Genomic DNA, 12714 nt, shown 5'->3' on the forward strand with positions numbered 1-12714 from the left:
GGATAAACCATTTCCAACATTTTGGCTGGCACTGCCTTCTCACGGAATAGAAGTCATGTGGAGCACAGTTCCAGCCAACCAACAAGTAAACCGTTAGAGCTACTTTCCCCTGCAAGAGATAACACATCGAATCTAGAATCTCGTGGAGATGTAGGTCTCTAGTCAGGGCACACAGATCAATAAAATAAGTCAGATTCAGGGATCCCATCTTTGATCCTTGACCCACCCCAGGCCTATTAAATTAGGTTTTCCAAGCGGGGAGCCCTGACATCTGTCTTGTTAACAAGGATCCCGGGTGGTAACTTTTATGTAGCCCTTGGAATGTGTCCAAGGTATAACATGTGGGGTCTTTTAGTTTTGTTTTGTTTTGTTTTGGGGCCATACCTGGCAATGCTCAGGGGTTACTCCTGGCTCTGTGTTCAGGAATTACTCCTGACTCAAGGGTCCATATATAATGCTGGAATCAAATTTGATTCTCTAAGACCGGGGCCCTACTCCCTGTACTATTGCTCCGGCCCCCAAATTTTGTCTTTTTTGGGCCACCTCGTTGTGCTTAGGGCTTGCTTACTCTTGCCTCTGCACTCAGAGATTTCTCCATGTGGGCTCAGTGAACCATATAGGGTGCCAGGCATTGAACCCAGATCAGCCATGTGCAAGGCAAGCCCCCTAACCACTGTACTATCACTCCCACCCTGTCTGACAATATATTTTAATGTAACCATGTGAATCCTATGTCAGAATTCACCATCTCATTAGGCAATATTTAGGTTTGTAACAGTGTAGAGTTAGCACCAGCTTTCTTGCATGTCATGCCCCGCTTTCACTTTTAGACTTAAGAGTGAAATACATTATTGAGTCTAGCAGAATGTTCTTCAGTCTTCAGAGGCTGTGACTGCTACTACCCTGCTGAAGATTGGAACAGGAAACTGGTCTCTCAGCATTTCCTTACCCATACAGCTGATGCCTTCCTGACAATTTAACTAGTTTTTCCTCTTCCCTGACTGCTCACACCAGTCTTTGTACACACCAACGTCAGCAGACAGCAGCATCACAAAGCTTCCTGGATATCAAGTCTGTTGTTTGAAGGACACAGGGCAGGAGACATGCATTTCCTGGGGGTGAAGTGCGCTGGGTTCGAGAACAGCTGCTGAGGGTCAGAGCTACACTGTGCATCACGTAGCACAGAACCCACGTGGTCTTTAATGATTGACTCAGGAGGTGCTCTTGGCACAGAGGGGCCTCTGGCCCACACTCAGGTTGGCACTGAGCTATGACTAGGGTGGTGCTGTGTCTTAGTGGACATATCCTAAGACATAGCACCACCCTAGGGATTTGGTCTTGCATATGTGAAGGGGAGAATTATAGAGGAGGAGGTAGAGGGCTCTGAAGACATGACCCCAATTGGGTACTATAACCTGCATCCCGAATACCACCATGGTATTATAACTAGCACCCTTATATTCCTAGCACTGTGACAAGCAACAGCTTCTCATCTGCCTTCTGGCGGTCGGTCTTACCCTGGTCTTTCACAACCACCTTCCTTGCAGTCAGAGGATGTCATTCCACTCAGAGTGGGGCATCTGACCTAGGAGATGTGTCAAAAAAGCTGTATTACCAGTATGGTTCACTGAGCCCACCAGGAGTAATCTCTGAGTGCAGAGCCAAGAGTAAGCCCTGAGCACAGCTAGGTGGCTCCAAAAAAGACAAAATTCAGGGGCTGGAGCAATGGTACAGGGAGTAGGGCCCTTGCGTTGGGGAATCAAAGTTGAGTCCAGCATTATATATGCTCCCCTGAGTCAGTTCTAATTCCTGAGTGCAGAGCTCTGAGCACCACCAGGTAAGCCCTGAGCATCACCAGGTGTGCCCCCACCCCCAAAAAAGCCAAAATTTTAAAATAATTTTAAAACAAAATATATTGCCAGACATTGCCTTTTTTTTTTTTTTTAACGTGCTATAGTAGTTGAAGCCATAGTACAGTGAATAGGGCACTTGCCTTGCAGCGGCAAACCAAGGTTTGATCCCCAGCATCCCATATGACATCCTATTATGACATCTTATTATCTCATTCCTACTTTGGACAAACTGGCAGGCTACCGAATGTAGCCTGCCCACACGGCAGAGTCTGGCAAACTCCCTGTGTCGTATCCAATATGCCAAATACCAGTAACAATGATGGGTCTCATTCTCCTAAAGAGCCTTGAATATAATCTCAGGGCTAGGATGAAGGAGACGTTACTGGGGCCTGCTCGAGGCAATCGAGGATTAACAGGATGATTTGTGATTTGTGATCCCATATGGTCCCCCCAGCACCACCAGGAGAGATTCCTTAGTATTGAGTCAGGAGAAACCCCTGCGTGCAGAGCCAGGAGTAATCCCTGAACATTGCCAGGTGTGGCCCCAAACCAAAAATACACATATATCTGGCAATCACAGGACTCCAGCCTTGACCTTCACATTACTGGCACTTTCTGGGCAGCCAGAGATATTTCTGGTGGCCCTCCAAACCACTAAGAAAGCCCCCCAAACTTTAATTTTTAATTCCACTTGCCACTACTTCGGGGAGCAGTTTCACCAAACTGAAAAATTTCCAAACCGACTAACTTAAAATAACAACCAAAACCTGGGGCTGGAGAGATAGCACAGCTGGTAGGGCGTTTTCCTTGCTCGCGGCCGACCTGGGTTCGATTCCCAGCATCCCATATGGTCCCCTGAGCACCGCCAGGAGTAACTCCTGAGTGCAGAGCCAGGAGTAACCCCTGTGCATTGCCGGGTGTGACCCAAAGAGCAAAAAAAAAAAAAAAAAAAAACTGACGGAGGTTATCTAATCAGGCATTACTGTCCAAGTAACACGAGGCACTTTCAACAAAGGTAACTTTCAACAAAGAAAGTTTCAACACAATTAGTCACTTTGCTGAAATCAAAGCAAGAAAAACAGACATCATGGAATAAAGATACAGCTTATGACTTTTCAGGTCTTTATTTTTTTCTTTGAACAGCACTGCTGGCCCTTTAACTGAGAGTAGCAGCAGTACTTTGTCCGAGCGGCAAAGGGATCCCAGAGAAGCCCCTGTCCCCGCCCCTCCATCCCGTGCCCCGGGGTTGACTTCATCCACACCCGAAGGCTTTTGTCCCCGGGTGCGGGCCGCAGCGGCAGGTGGCGCTGACGGAGACCTGGGCGGGCAGGGCCGGGAGGCGGGAGGGGCGACGCGTTCCAGCCCAGGCTTCGGTCCAGGCGGGATCCCGGGGGGCGCCGGCCCGGGGGCTGCCTCGGCTTCCCCTGCCGATGAGCCAGAGCACGCGGCGTCCGCGCCGTGGGTCTGGCCCTGGGCGGCCAGCTGCGGGCTCCGGGCCAGCAAACATCCGTCCCCGCAACCTGTGCGTGCTCAGGGAAAGATGGTCGGTGACCTGGCGCTCCCCGCCCCGCCCCCAGCAGTGCGCGCTGGGCCGGGGGTGCAGGGCGCCCGCGGGCCGAGACCACACCCCATGGAGCGGGAGGGCGCGGGAGCCCGGCTATTGTTGTGCTGAGATTCTTTCCAGACCGGAAAGCGTCAAACGCGGGCAGAGACGCTCTCATCTCTGCGGGGTGCCCGGGGGAGCCTCCCCCTGGGGGCCGGCTGACGCCGCGGCCCCTAATCCCCGGGAGCCCCCCTCTCTCTGAGCCTGCCTTTCCTCAGGGTCCCCATCACCTCGCTGAAGCCGTCTCCTCACAAAGCCCTCCCTTCCCTGCACCCCACCTTCTCCCTAAGCCCCCCGAGCATCTCCCCACCTCGACAGTGCCTTCCAGAGACTGCCCTTGGAGACTCCAGGACGCTGCCCCTAGCCCACCGCTCCCACCATCCCTCCCCTGCACCCCTTCTGCCTCCTAGCCCTCCATCAAGACCCACCCCCAAATCTCTTCTGGGTCCAGCTCCTAGAGCCCCTCCTGTTCGAAAGCCCCTGCCTGACCCTCCGAGGGCCAGGCCCGGAAACGTCCCCTCCCAGACTCCCTGCTTTGTTCCTGTCACCGCAGCTCGGCTCCCATGGGAGCTGTGATCATCTTTCACACCAACACCCCTTCTTAACCCCCCACCTCAGGCTGAGTCTCTGGAGCCAAACCCGGCTGACCCATCTGCTGACCCTGAGCCCAGGGTGATTTGTTGAAGGCAGCGGCGAGTGAGACAGGGAGTGAGAACAAAAGATTTCACTGCAGGGGTGAGAACAAAAGATTTAGATCCGAGGTGTCAGGGGGGTTGCTGCCAGGGGGAGACTCACCAGGCTCCTCTACCATTTGTCCCCACGCCCAGGTAGTCTCAGCCACTTTGTGCCCTATCAGAGCTGGGACTGTTGCCTATTTAAACAGACAAAAACAGGTTTAATTCTTGCCTGAGACCCCCCCCCCCCCATTGTGAGCATGAATTAGAACCAGCCCCCACAGGTGTCAGGGTCCTGGAAGGCGACTCACATTTCTCCTGGTTTGGGTTTGGTTCTGAGACTGCTCTGAAGGGTCTGGCTGGCTCATCTCTATTCCCCACACTCACCAGAACTGCTCCCCCTATTCTCCCCACCCCCAATTTCTGGAAAACCGAGTTCTGACTCAGGTTCTTTCCAATCGATCTTCAAGGTGGTCCGGGAATGAGCTGGGAAATAGGAAGGAAACATCCTTCAGATTTGGCCTCCTCCCTTGCCCAGCCCCTGGGCCGGAAGGACTCACTTGAAGGGTCTCCCTAGAGAGCTAGGAGCAGGAAGACAGATGATCCGGTGCCCCATCTGTGAACAAGAGACATAGGGTTGCAGCGTCCCCTTATTACCCTCTGCCCCACCCTTACTTCCCCTCCCCACCGTAGTTGCGCTCCACGCTCCTGCTCAGCCAGTGAGGCTGTGTCTATTGGCACAGGCTGATGGAGAGGTGGGCAGAGTGCCCAGCCCTCAGACTGGGCACTTCTGAAATCAGGACTCTTCTACCAAGATCATCCACCTCTGAGTGCTCCTGAGGGCAAGTGGGGTCGCTTCTAGTCAGATCAGGGGTCTCCCGGAGGCTGCAGAATCCCCTCTTTCTATAGCCCAGCATCTGACTTTGGCCCCTAGCAAAGGGCTAAGAAGGGGCCCCAGCAATCCTTCCACCCAGCCCAACCCAGCCCAGTCCAGCCCGGATGCTCCTTTAAGACCAAAGGGATGGGGGTTGTATCAAGGCAGACACAACAGCCCCATCCTCCCCCTCCTTCCAGGCCAGGTTTCCTGCCATTGACAGCATCCCAGTCCAGCCCTGCCCAGCCTCTCCGCTTAACCCCTCACTGACCAAGCCCCAGTGCCACCAGCAAATTCCAACCATAGCCTATCAACTTAGGAAAACAAAAGAACCTATTTCGTGGGCTTGTTTGGAAGATGTTCATCTTTGTGTGAAGTACTCAGAACAGCACTTAGTATATATTTTCTCAATAGAAATTAGTTATTATTCCTCACTGTGCAAACATGGATAAATTGTTTCACTTCTCTGAGTGTTCATCTCTTCAACTATCACACGGGAAGAATAACAAAAGCTGTTCCCCAAAGATAGTTCTGGGGGTAAGTTGTGATAAGGTACATGAAAGCATTTTGAAAGGTGCATTCTAGAATAATACAATATGGGACTATTAGGGGAAGCGGTTCCCTTTACCTAGGTAATAAAAATCTGTGGGGGTGGGAAAATAACTCAAGTGGTAGAGTACAGGTCCAGCATGTATGAGACCCTGGGTTCTATCCCCAGCACTATGACACCAGAAGAACTGACAAGAGTGGTCCCCCACTCTTGTCAAGACTCTTGTCAGTTCTTCTGGTGTCATAGTGCTGGGGATAGAACTCAGGTAGGGTATTTGCCTTGCAAGCAGCCAACCCAGGTTTGATCCAAGGCATCCTATAAGGTCCACTAAGAACCACTAGGAGTAATTCCTGTGCAGAGCCAGAAATAAGCCCTAAGCATTGCAGGGTGTGCTCTAAAAACAAATGAACAAACACCCCCCCCCCCAAAAAAAAGTGTCTTACTGGAGAGATAATGCAGTGCATAAGGCACTTGCCTTGTATGCCATTAACCCAGGTTCAATCCCAGGCATCCCATATGGTCCCCCAAGCCTGCCAGGAGTGATCCCTGAGTACCCAGCTAGGAGTAAGCTGGGTGTGCCCCCCGGCCCCACAAAAGATTGGTCTTGAGTGGTTTCTGTATAAACAAACTTTGGCTGAAGCAGTAGTGCAGTGTATATGGCACTTCTTTGCATTGAACTGACCTTGATTCAATTCCCAGTGTCATATATGGACCCTGAGCCCTGCCAGGAGTGATCACTAAGCACAGAATCAGGAGTCAGCCCTGAGCATTACCAAGTGTGACCCGTCTAAAACAAAATAAATTTATACAAAAAAATAAATAAATACAAATAATCTTTTAGGGGGAGAGAGAGAGAGAGAGAGAGAGAGAGAGAGAGAGAGAGAGAGAGAGAGAGAGAGAGAACTCAGCAACCTAACTGCAAGCGCAAGCAATGCAAGCAGGAGGGTCTGGGTTGGAGCTCTGGCCTCACAGAGTCCCCCGAGCACTGTTAATGGAGGAATAACCTCTTGAGCACAGAGCTGGGAATAGCCCCTGAGCATGACTGAGTATAGTCCTTAAGCTGCCCTCTCGCAAATAAAATAAAAATAAACAAATAAAAGCAATCTTTTAGGAGGAAATAGGCTTTCTGATTTTCGAAGTCAGTATTTGGCAGATAGGGTGCAGTGGGGAGAGTGTATTTAGAGGTGGGCTGCTGGGCGTCCTGCCATCCCGCAGGTTTTCTGGGAGTGTCAAAGGAATGATGTAAGAGGTGCTGGGAGATCACAGACATGAGAGCTTTGCATAAATTAGAAAGGGTTCAAAGAAGACAGTTGCTTTAAGGACATGGGTCCACCATTCTTGTTCTCCACCCTGTCAGCAGGTTGCAATAAAGCTCTTTTTCAACCTGTCTTCAAAAAAATTTTTTGGGGTCACACCCGGGGATGCACAGGGGTTACTCCTGGCTCATGCACACAGGAATTACTCCTGGCGGTGTTTGGGGGACCATTATGGGCTGCTGGGAATCGAACCTGAGTAGGCTGCGTGCAAGGCAAATGCCCTACCCGCTGTGCTATCACTCCAGTCCCTAAAAAAAATTTTTTTTTTTTTTTGCTTTTTGGGTCACACCTGGCGATGCTCAGGGGTTACTCCTGGTTCTGCACTCAGGAATTACTCCTGGCGGTGCTCAGGGGGCCATATGGGATCCTGGGAATCGAATCTGGGTTGGCCGCGTGCAAGGCAAACTCCCTACCCACTGTGCTGTCACTCCAGCCCAAGCCCCTAAAATTTTTTTAATTAAAAAAATTAAATAAGAAATAAAAAATGAACTAGGGCTAGAAAGAAGCTGGGAGTGTGGTTCAACCATAAAGCACTGACTGACCTGCTTTATATACATGAGGCCTTGGATCCTCAGTACTGCAAAAAATTTAAAATAAAAAGGGTTGGGGCTGGAGTGATAGCACAGCAGGTAGAGCGTTTGCCTTGCACGCGGCCTACCCGGGTTCGATTCTCAGCATCTCATATGGTCCCCTGAGCACTGCCAGCAGTAATTCCTGCGTGCAGAGCCAGGAGCAACCCCTGTGCATTGCCGGGTATGACCCAAAAAGCAAAAATAAATAAATAAATAAAATAAAATAAAATAAAATAAAAAGGGTTATAAAGGAAAGAAGGGGGGTGTCCCTTGGCAGTGCTCTGAGCGCTGGGTGTTCGCCCATTTTCTTTTTCAGCGAAGAAAGCTGCTCTCCTGGCATGGTAAGTGGATAAGCAAGGGCCGGCTCTTCCAGTACCCAGTGAGGGCACAGGAGAAAGGAGGCTAGGGCATGGTCTCAGCATCTTGACCTCAGCCCCTTCCCCAGTCAATCCCTTTAGCCCAGCCAGGATCTTGGGCAGATGCTCCTCCAATGGGCTCCGAGACCCTTCCTGTCAAGACCTGAGGCAGGAGCTGATGCACATCACTGTACTCCTGGCCTGGCATCCCCACTCTCTAAACTTGTGACCCAGGAAAAATCCCATCTGTTAGGCTCCTGCTCTGCCTCCACTTCTCGCCAAGGAGCCAAGCAGTCAGTCCTGTCTGCTGTCAGCCAAACTTGTCTGTCAAACAAGCCTGTCTGCCATGGCCCCTGCCCCCACCTCAGGTTTCTGGAAGCCTCATTAGGGGTCCTGTGCCCTATCTCACCGTGCCCTCCTGGTAAACCACTGAGGCTGTCAGGGTCTGTGTGACCATGTGTGAAATATAGTTTCTGGCCTTGGCACAAAGGTCTCCTGGCGCAGAGGCAGATCAGGAAGGAGTTAACAGGCAGCCCTGAGTCAGGAAGGCAAGGGTTAATCTGGGGGGCGGGAGGGGGAGTGGAGGCGCTCAGGCCTTTTCCTGTGGAGAGTGAGGTTAGGCTGCCACTGAAGTTACTTCCAGTCCCAGCTGTCCCTGCCACCCTCAGTCTGGCCTGCCCTGGGAGCCCAGCATTCAACCTCCTCCTGTAGAGGTGAGCATCGGAGCCCAGCTCTGGGGGGCCAGCACCCAGGGAGCCAGGGGCAGGCAGGCCGGGGGCCAGATGGGGGTACAGAGTCCCCGGACCTGCTTTCAGAGTCAGGAGCTGGGATTGGTTCGGGTCACTCATCCAGGACTAGAAGTGGGCCAAGGAAGAGAGGACACAAGGACGGCTGCCAGACTTGAGGGTGGGCTGGCCGGAGGCCGTGGTTGGGATCAGAGCAAGCGGCAGGAGGAGGCAGAGGACAGCAGGCTATTTCGGTCCCTGTATTTAGGGACTTTTTATAGCTCCGCTGCTCAGAGCTGGGACGACAAGGAGGGGGTAGGAGGTACCCATGAGGTCAGGCCAGCACAGTGCCCTCCTGAGACCTTGGCTCTGATCAGTTAGCTGCTGGCTACAGTGTGGGAGATAGAGGGAGGGCACAGGCTCTTTGGGCTGCCTGGCTTGCCCATCACCAAAAACTTGTGCATTGGCTTACTAGAGACCAAGAGGGTACATGTCTAGAGAGGGGAGAGGAATGGTGTGTGTGTGTGTGTGTGTGTGTGTGTGTGTGTGCGCGCGCGTGTGCGCATTGGGGGGTGGGGTGGGCAGGGGTGGCAGGATCTCAGTCCCAAGCCTTCTCAAGGGGGCACTGCCACCGTTTCCTAGGTGAATTCTGTTCCTTTGTTGCCTCCAGATCCCAGATCTGGTGTTGCATTAGCTCCTGATATGTCCTTAAGTCTGTCTCAGCTGATGGGCTGAAGGGTGGATGGGGAACTGGAGGGCAAGGATGGGGTGGGGTGTGATGAGCCATGTGGGTGGCCCCTTCTGTTGCTGCCCACAGAACTGTCAGCTCCTGATTTACAGCTCCCTCAGCAGAAGGGGGGTGGAGGAGCAGGGTCACAGGGTGTCAGGAGGCGAAAAGAGCAGGGTCCCTGAGTGTAGATTTCTGGGAGCATAGGTTATATTTTTCTCTAAGGCCCACCCCAGAAAATTTAAGAGGGGCACCCAAGGACCAGTACCAGGGATTCGAGCCTGGTGGTTTGGTGCTTCCTGTGGTAATCAATGTTCAGCTGGCAGTCAATTAGCGGTCAACTAGCCCAATCTGGGGGCACAGGGCTGCACCAAGCATGTTTGTGGGGGATATAAGGTGCTGGGGAATCAAACTCTAAACACAAGGTGGGCATGTATGTGTTTCACCACTTACCTATCTCCCTACTCCCTAAGAGTGCCCATTACTGGGGAGAAGTTATGGGAAGTTTTGGAACCCTTCTTTAACAGAAATTGCTTGGTATTTCACAGGAATAGATGCAAAAATACCAGGGGTAAATTCTTCTAGGCAAGAGAGAGAACTGATTGGTACCAGCTCTGTGGAAACCAGGCACTCAGTGAGAGACACAGTTTCCAGATCTGGCTCCTATGTCCCATAAGACTCAGGAAGCCCCTTTGGGCGCATACCTCTTCTGTGAGAGGGAAACACAGGGGCAGACAAAGTGGGGTCTAGAGTTGGACACTTTGGAATTCCCAAGGCAGGGTCAGGGCCAGTGGCAGGTAGCTGGCAGACATGACCTGGTGACTACCGCCCCCTCCTTCCTTGATGGCCCTGCTGGGCCTGGGCAGGGCTACCGGCTGCAATTACTGGAGGCCGCTGCCCTGTGGTTCTATCCCTGACCTCAGCGCTGGAGGCGGGAAGGGTGGGTCCTCCAGGAGTCAGCCTGTGGCTGGGAAGCCTCCTCCTTGTCTTGGACTCAGAGTTGCTTGCTTGGAAAGAGGTATTTTTTCCGGTGGAAGCCACTTTCGAGAATTGAACAGTGACCAGTGCCATTTCCTTCTCCAAATGCCCTGCTTGCTGATGCCTCCTCAGTGAGCCCTGAGGCTCGATCAGGGCATCCTCAAAGGGGCATGTATTTCTGAGTAGCCAGCGAGCTCTGTAATGTCTTTGAGGGGATGGGAAAAGCCTCAGCCTCTGCTCAGGGTAAGAGACAGGCTGACTGAGGGGTGAGGGGTGGGGGCTGGCAGCAGGAATGAGGCAAAGACATCTACTTTCCGCATGACCATTCTTACTTCCCTGCAGATCCTGGGACGGCCAAAGTGTTCTCGGCTCAACTAGCTGCTTAAAGCCAGTGGCTTATGGGGCACTCTCCTGTCCAGCCTCACTAAGATGCTGCTGGGCTCTCCCTGCACCCCATCCAGGGGACGAACCCCCAGCGCCGTGGAGAGGTTGGAGGCTGACAAAGCCAAGTATGTCAAGACACACCAGGTAATAGCGCGACGCCAAGAGCCGGCCCTGCGCGGGAGTCCTGGACCGCTCACTCCGCGCCCCTTCAATGAGCTGGGACCCCCTGCATCGCCCAGGACACCCAGACCCGCCCGCCGTGGCAGTGGCAGGCGCTTGCCAAGACCTGACTCCCTCATCTTCTACCGCCAGAAGCGGGACTGCAAGGCTTCTGTGAACAAAGAGAACGCCAAAGGCCAGGGGCTGGTGCGGCGCCTCTTCCTGGGCTCCGCGAGAGACGCCACCTCCAGCAGCCCGGGCCCAACCGAGCGACCCGCAGCTCCCAGAGATTGGGCAGCGCCCCAAGATCCCCCGGAAGGGGCGGGAAAGCGGGAGCTGTGCCCCACGTGCTCGCTGCCGCTGTCGGAGAAGGAGCGCTTCTTCAACTACTGCGGCCTGGAGCGCGCGCTGGTGGAGCTGCTGGGCGCCGAGCGCTTCTCTCCGCAGAGCTGGGGTTCCGACCCCAGCCCCCAGCCCGGGACATCCCCTTCGCCCGGCTCCCGGGACACCAGCGACTGGACGTCCAGCGACGGCTGCACCGACCGACCCGACGGCGCGGACGACGGCGGCGGCGGTTCGGAGGCGGCGGGCTCGGCGCGGGACGGGCGCCCCCAGGTGTCGGTGGTGGAGCGCAACGCGCGCGTCATCCAGTGGCTGTACCGCTGCCAGCGCGCCCGCGGCCCGCCGCGCGAGTCCGAGGTGTGACCGCCGCCGTTCGGGAGCCCGGGGTCCGGGGAGGCGCATGGGGGTGCGTCCCGGGCTGGACCCGAGCGCAGGGTGCCTTTGGGAAAAGCCATTCGCTCTGGCTCTCCCGGGTGATGAGACCTGATGAGACCAAAGGATCCCGACGGCCCTTCCCGGGCCAGACTGAGGGAGAGGGTGGGGACGACCTCGAGGCTCCTGTGGAGGCCGGGTCGGAAGACTGAAAACTGGGCTGGGAAGGTGGAAAGCCTGCTGAATAAAGTCAAATTCTTTGCGCTCTTTTTTTTTTTTTTGAGGGTTCTTTTGGGGAGGGGGGGCGGGCACATCTGGCCATGCTCAGGAATTACTCCTAACTCTGCACTTAGGAATTACTCCTGGCTGTGCTCAGGGGGCCATATGGAGTGTCAGGGGTCGAGCTCTGGTCGACTGTATGCAAGGCAAGTCCCCTACCCGCTGTACTATGGCTCCGGCCGCTTGTACGGTTCTTGGAACAGCAGGCGAGGTTGGAAACGTTGCGGATAGCGCAGAGTGCGTTGCGTGGGCGCGCGCTGGGTTTTGAAGAGCAGCTGCGCCCAGTGGATCAAACTGTTGGGGAAACTCTTCGGGAGAGCTCCGGCAAAGGGAAGTGCTCCATAAACGGCAGCCAACCTGGCCGCTGCCCACTCGGTACTAACGCGGTTCTTACGTCTGTTCCACTGACCTTACGCTGGATCGTTCCAAACCAGCGCCGAGGAGCGGGAACTGTGCGTTTGAGTAGTTCTGGGGTCGGCTTCAGAAATCTGGACCCCTAAAGGACGCCCAGTTCCTGGCACTTTGCTGCCCTCTTTTGGTTACGAGGTACAAATGGCAGAGATACCAGGACAGGAAAAGGGACACGTCAAACCAGGATTTTTACCATTCTGTAGCCTCATAAACCAGCCACCCGCTTCCTTTGCTTCAGACACCAAGCCCAAGTCCCCCGTGTTCCTCGCACGTTCGCACCGCTGAGCCTGGCCGAGGGTCCTCTCCCTCCCTGGGGGTAGCGTCCCCTTTTCTTCATTCATTTTATGAATTGCATGTGTGCGTTCTCCCAGGAATTCATCCAGAGCCTGGATTAGCCTCACCTCCTCAGAGATCCCCAGTTTTCTTTTTGTTTTTTGTTTGGTTGTTTTTTTGTTGTTGTTGTTTGTTTTGATTTTGATTTTGGGGGAGTTGGGGTGGGGGTGGGCACATCCGGCGATGATCAGGGGTAATTCCTGGGG

General features: G+C 53.9%; 1 protein-coding gene across 1 annotated transcript; it reads left to right on the top strand.

Annotated features, from left to right (window-relative positions):
- Positions 1-10600: 10600 nt before the first annotated feature.
- FAM110D (family with sequence similarity 110 member D) lies at positions 10601-11714 on the top strand. Its single transcript, XM_056123575.1, has one exon. It carries the CDS (start codon positions 10658-10660, stop codon positions 11474-11476), a length of 819 nt encoding a protein of 272 aa, XP_055979550.1. The 5' UTR covers positions 10601-10657; the 3' UTR covers positions 11477-11714.
- Positions 11715-12714: the final 1000 nt, after the last annotated feature.

The sequence above is a fragment of the Sorex fumeus genome, unplaced genomic scaffold (assembly GCF_029834395.1).
Source record: "Sorex fumeus unplaced genomic scaffold, SorFum_2.1 ptg000047l, whole genome shotgun sequence".
NCBI lineage: Eukaryota > Metazoa > Chordata > Mammalia > Eulipotyphla > Soricidae > Sorex > Sorex fumeus.